This window comes from Geotrypetes seraphini, chromosome 16 (genome assembly GCF_902459505.1).
Source record: "Geotrypetes seraphini chromosome 16, aGeoSer1.1, whole genome shotgun sequence".
NCBI lineage: Eukaryota > Metazoa > Chordata > Amphibia > Gymnophiona > Dermophiidae > Geotrypetes > Geotrypetes seraphini.
The window spans coordinates 12133382-12139845 of record NC_047099.1 but is presented as its reverse complement, the minus strand read 5'-3'; the positions used below and the strand labels follow the sequence as shown (position 1 = coordinate 12139845).

The window sequence follows — 6464 nt, the reverse complement described above, 5'->3', positions numbered from 1 at the left end:
ATTCTTAAGTGTTGTTAGATGCTTCACTGAATTCCAGGCGCATCTTCAATTAGTGTTAAAGGAATTGTTTTTTTCATGGACGTTTAATGGTGTTTTCAATTAAAATGCCAATTAAAGTCAATTAAACAATTTGGAGTTGCGCCTGAAATTCATCTAGGCGCCGCTAGGCACCACCAATGTAGGTGCCGTTTATAGAATCTGGCCCTGTCTGTAATGCCATATGACCGGACATAGCACTACATGCAAGGGGATACACATGGGCAGAGAATGGACAAGAGGTAGGCGGAGCTGCTACTTACATATATGTAAGGTACAGAATACTGTAGGTTACACATGTCCCCGCCCCATGTAGGTGCCCAAGTTACACCTGGTCTATGACTGGTGTAACTGCGGGCTTGTGGATCTAAGGTGCATTGATACCAGGCTGTTCTAGTATTCCATAAAAGAACCTGTGCGCTCAGATGCTATTAGGTGCGGTATTGGGGGAACCTAAACGGAGGTTCCCACTTATAGAATTGCTCACATGATATATTTAAAAATTAAATAAAATCAAATAGGGAATGCCAAGGAAATAGGGAAATATATTTTAATACTGCAGCTTTAGGGAAACAATATTTCTAATATCGATGAAAAAAAATACAAACTTCAGATATACAAAATGTTTACTTTTACAATAAATATATTGTTTGAAACGCCTTTATTTTCAATATTTTTTGGAACATTATAGCTTATCGCTGACAAACACTCACAAAGAGAACATACTCTCTTTCCTCTTCAGTCCTCTCAATTTATTTATCATCCTCTTCAGGGCTGTCCTCACCTCTTGGTTCCTCAGGCTATAGATCAGGGGGTTTAGCAGTGGGGTCACCATACAGTAGAAAACTGATATCACTTTATCCAGATCAAACGTCTGTTGGGCTGATGGCCGGACATAAATGAAAAGCACTGTCCCGTAATAAAGAAAAATCACCAGGAGATGCGAGGCACAGGTGGTGAAGGCGTTATGTCTTCCTCCAGCAGAAGACATTTTCACAATAGTCGAGATAATGAAAATGTAAGATATCATGATCAAAATGAAAGAGCCTAGAAGAATAACCCAAGCAAGAAAGAGGAAGGAAATTTCACTCAAAGAGTTTCTCATGCATGATAATCTCAGAAGAGGTGAAAAGTCACAGAAGACATGGTCTATCATAAGAAGGCCACAAAATGGCAACTTAGATAAAGGAACTGCAGGCAACAGCACCACCAAACAACTGGCAACCCAGCAGCCACCAGCCAACCGGACACACATGCTATTATTCATAACGGCTGGATAGCGTAGCGGATAGCAAATGGCGACGAACCTGTCAAGGGCCATCACAGAGAGAAGGAGATTCTCCACAGCACCACAGAAAAAAAGGAAATAGAACTGAACAATACATCCATTTTTAGAAATTGATTTTTTCTTACTCAGAAAGTCGGACAACATTTTGGGGATCGTGCAAGAAGTGTACCATATTTCCAAGAAAGAGAAGTTACTCAGGAAGAAGTACATGGGCTTGTGGAGGCTTCGGTCCAGTCTCACCAGCGCAATGATAAGGATGTTGGCTACCACGGTTAAGACATAGATGAGTAGGAAGATGAAGAAGGCTAAGATCTCTTGCTTCCAAGTCATGGAAAACCCAGCAAGCTGGAAATCAGTCCCAGTGGTGTCATTGCCTTCCATGTATAATCCCTAAAGAAATATTATTTCAAAGTTATTATTGAAAATTATTTCCACATTTTCTAAACATTGTAACCCTGAAATGTGATCTACTACTAATCATTTCTATAGCATAATATAACAAAAATATTTGTATACTGCAAAACCATAGGGATCCTTGCGGTGAACAGTCAATTAAGAAAAACTGGATATCTGTTCATACAAATAAGATTTTATTTTCGAAAATTCATATACCATGTGGAAGCAAAAAATAGTCCACAGAGAACTGCGCATTTAGGGGAGTATGTGGCGCACTGGTTAAAGCTACAGCCTCAGCACCCTAGGGTTGTGTGTTCAAACCTACGCTGTTCCTTGTGACCCTGGGCAAGTCACATAATCCCCCATTTCCCCAGGTACATTAGATAGATTGTGAGCCCACCAGGACAGATGGAAAAATGCTTGAGTACCTGAATAAATTCATGTAAACCTTTCTGAGATCCCCTTGGAGAATGGTACAGAAAATTGAACAAATAAATAGTGTGAAAAGTTTCAGCCTCTGATCACCAGAGTTGGTATTGTGACATCATAATGCCTCATTCCACCAATAAGAGCCAACCTCATCAGTGATGTCACAATGGCTTGATTGTCCTTTTACTACATTTTGATTTCTAGAGTGGTGCAGTGGTTAACGCTACAGCCTCAACACCCTGGGGTTGTGGGTTCAAACCCACGTTGACCCTTGTGACCCTGGGCAAGTCACATAATCCCCTCATTACCGCAGGTACATTAGACAGACAGGGAAAAATGCTTGAGTACCTGAATAAACTCATGGGAGAACGGTATAGAAAATTGAATAAATAAAATAAGTCTCAATATGTATACTTTGGAAGAAAAGTGGGAGAGGGAAGACAGGACAGACATATTTAAACGTCCCTGTGGCCTAAATGCACAGGAGACAAATCTCTTTCAAATGAAATGAAGCTCTGAAAAAAATTCAAGTATAGGTGATCACCGCTGAAGAAAATATATAATCCATCCTTTTGCTGTCTTTGCAAAATTAAAATTTTTTTGTAGATGACCACTAATACCCTCTATATTTTACTTTTCCATTGAACAATAAGAAGCTAGACACCATTTTAAATCCATCATGGTATGTTATCATTATGATTTTATATTTTTTTATTTATTTTTATACCATTCTAGCCCCTCCTTTTACAAAAGTGTAGCGTGGTTTTTAGCGCTTTGAGCGTCAGAGCTGTTACCACTGCCACGGCGCTGAAAACCACACTATGGTTTTGTAAAAGGAGGGTGATATAAATGTCAGTTATTGAATGTTTTGATAAATAGCATATCCATGTAGTCCTCCAAGAACAACTAGAATAGAAATACAAGAATAAAAATCATTATATAAAATGTGATCGGGATAGAACCTTCTGGAAATAACATTTAAAACAGTTTAACTGATAATCATGTCACGATGTGCAAAACTGGAATTCAAATTTAAAATTTAAGACATTTAGATAATTAAAACCAATAGTGAATAACCAGAATGCTTGGAGAAGAGGAGAATACAGGGAATGAGCATTGATAGCCAAATTACAAACCAAATAACCATGTAATCAATGAAAGCTTGGAGATTCACAGGTGACGGAGGATGAAGGGGTTAGTCCAGCATAGATGTTAAAAATGAGTAATCTGCTGAAGAGGTGAAAATCTAAGAACATAAGAATTGCCGCTGCTGGGTCAGACCAGTGGTCCATCATGCCCGGCAGTCTGCTCACTTGGCAGCCCCCAGGTCAAAGACCAGTGCTCTAAATGAGTCCAGCCTCACCTGCGTACGTTCCAGTTTAAGCAGGAATATGTCCAACTTTGTCTTGAATCCCTGGAGGGTGCTTTCCCCTATAACAGATTCCAGAAGAGCATTCCAGTTTTCTACCACTCTCTGGGTGAAGAAGAACTTCCTTACGTTTGTACGGAATCTATCCCCTTTCAACGAGTCTCAAAAACTCAACCACTATAGACCAGTATAGTATGGCCAAGCAGCACACAACTATTCTTTCATAGACACCAGAAAAAAAGAGCAGCACAGACAAAAACCTATCAAGCAGGAAAGATTACCTACTCAAAAAAAAACTGGCTCTGACACTAATAATTTTACAAAAAAAATCTTTTCTAAGTTCCAGGAAAATATCTCTCTAAAGAATGGATGCAAAACGTTCTCAAAAACAGCAGATCTCTCCATTTCCTGAACTGGCAGTTACAGTCCAGAGGTTTGAAGTTAATCTTGCCACATCTTTTCCATGGACTCTTATCCACACTCAGGCTTAGATTACTGTAATCTATTTCTAATGGGTCTCCCGCAGTCCCGCCTCTTCCCGCAGTCGGTGCAAAACTCTGCTGCACGACTCATCTTCTACCAACCTCGCTATACTCATGTCACTCAACTCCTTAAATCACTTCACCGGCTCCCTATCCACCTTCGCATACAGTTCAAGCTCTAATTGCTGACCTACAAGTGTGTTAATTCTGCTGCCCCTCAATATATCTCCTCTCTTCTCTCTCCTTATACACCTCCCAGAGAACTCCATTCCTCAGCTCAGCTGCTCTTAGCTGTACCCTTCTCCTTCATTGCCAATACCAGACTTTGTTCCTTTCATCTAGCTGCCCCCTATGCCTAGAATAAATTACCTGAGTTTATCTGCTACCAAGCCCCTTCCCTTGTTTAAAAGCAGAGTGAAAACCCACCTTTTTGATATAGCCTTAAATCCATAACCCTACTCCCTAGCCAGCAGATTAACCATTCCCCTTAACTGTATCCATGACATCTTGTTTGTCTGTTTAGATTGTAAGCTTTTTTGAGCAGGTACTGTCTTCTCTGTGACTTTGTACAGCGTTGTGTACATCTGGTAGCACTATAGAAATAGTAGCAGTAGTGTGAAGAGTTTCAGTCTTTGGGAAGCAGAGCCGAGATTGTGATGTCGTATTGCCTCATTCCACCAATCAGAGCCAACCTCATCAGTGATGCCTCAATGGCTCGATTGTCCTTGAACTCCCCTCTGCCCTCCAACCTAGCCATCAGATTAACCGTTCCCCCTAGCTGTATCCATGACATCCTGTTTGTCTGTCTTGTCTGTTTAGATTGTAAGCTCTTTCGAGTAGGGATTGTCTTCTCTGTGACTCTGTATAGCGCTGCGTACATCTGGTAGTGCTCCAGAAATAATTAATAGTAGAAGTAGTAGTAGCTTTATTCTTCTCAGCAGACAATACCATTAACCCCTCCTTCTGCTTCAGGCTTTTTGTTCATGCCAATACACAAAACAGCACACACACACACACACACACACATACACACACCTCCAAACAGGGAAATTGCAGCACCAGCCATTTTCACTCTCGCAGGTCATGGATACCAGCAGTAATGTAAAAGCAAAATACTCACAACCAGGGCTTCTCCTTTCACGGAACAACCCCGCTGCTTCAGGAGAATCTCTCGCCTGAACGATATAACCAACATTCTGTTTTCGATTACATTTTGAGTCAATTCTTTCCTGGAACTGAGAGAAGTTTTTCATAAAATTATTACTATCAGAGCCAGTTTAAGGCAGTCCTTTTGCTTGAAAGGTTTTTGTGCTGCTCTTTTTTATTTTCTGGTGTCTGTGAGCCAATGACAGTTTCCTGTACTCCATGAAAGCATAGTCGTGTGGTACTCGGTCAAGGTCTATGCTGGTTGAGTCTTTGAGGCTTGTTTATTATCCTACATAATAAAACGCTAGCCGTGCATGCGCACTCAGACCTGCATGATCTGTGATCCCGGATCTGTGATCCGTAGGTCCTTAGGGAGCCAGAAAGAAAGAAAGGGGGCAAGGTGAAACAAAGAAAGAAAGAAAAAAATGAGGCATGTGGAGAGAGAGAGAAAGACAGACATAGAGACAGAAAGGGGGCATGGAGAGAGAAAAAAAGAAGGGGCAGGGTGAAAGAAAGAAAGAAATGGGGCACGGAGAGAGAGAGAGAGAGAGAGAAAAAAAAAGACAAACAGAAAGAAAGGGGGCATGGGGAGAGAGAAAGAAAGAAGGGGGTAGGGTGAAAGAAAGAAAGGGGCAAGGTGAAACAAAGAAAGAAAGAAAAAAATGGGGCATGTGGAGAGAGAGAGAAAGACAGACAGAGACAGAAAGGGGGAATGGAGAGAGAAAGAAAGAAGGGGGCAGGGTGAAAGAAATGGGGGCATGGAGAGAGAGAGAGAAATAGAAAGAAAGGGGGCATGGGGAGAGAGAAAGAAAGAACGGGGCAGGGTGAAAGAAAGAAATAAAGGGGGCATGGAGAGAGAAAGAAGGGGGCAGGGTAAAAGAAATAAATGGGGCATGGAGAGAGAGATAGAGAAAGACAAACATAGAGAAAGAAAGGGGGCATGGGGAGAGAGAAAGAAAGAAGGGGCAGAGTGAAAGAAAGAAATGGGGCACGGAGAGCGAGAGAGAGAGAAAGACAGACATACAGAAAGAAAGGGGGCATGGAGAGAGAAAAAAAGAAGGGGACAGGATGCAGCAAAGAAAAAGTTGGGGGAGGGAATGAGGTCTGGAGGAGAGGAAGCATACAGGAGGCTGAAAGAAGGGAAGAAATATTGGATGCACAATCAGAAGAATAAAGTGCAACCAGAGACTGATGAAATTACTAAACAAAGATAGGAAAAATGATTTTATTTTCAATTTAGTGATCAAAATGTGTCCGTTTTGAGAATTTATATATGCTGTCTATATTTTGCACTATGGCCCCCTTTTACTAAACCGCA

At 41.2% G+C, this 6464-nt stretch overlaps 1 protein-coding gene across 1 annotated transcript; it reads right to left on the bottom strand.

The window, feature by feature from the left end:
• Positions 1 to 745: 745 nt before the first annotated feature.
• Positions 746 to 1705, bottom strand: LOC117349609 (olfactory receptor 6Y1-like). The gene has a single exon (XM_033923201.1). The coding sequence runs from the start codon at positions 1703 to 1705 to the stop codon at positions 746 to 748; it is 960 nt and encodes a 319-aa protein (XP_033779092.1).
• Positions 1706 to 6464: the final 4759 nt, after the last annotated feature.

Bases quoted from the DNA above. Each gene is read 5' to 3' on its own strand.
- LOC117349609 (XM_033923201.1), bottom strand. From the start codon at position 1,705: ATGGAAGGCAATGACACCACTGGGACTGATTTCCAGCTTGCTGGGTTT.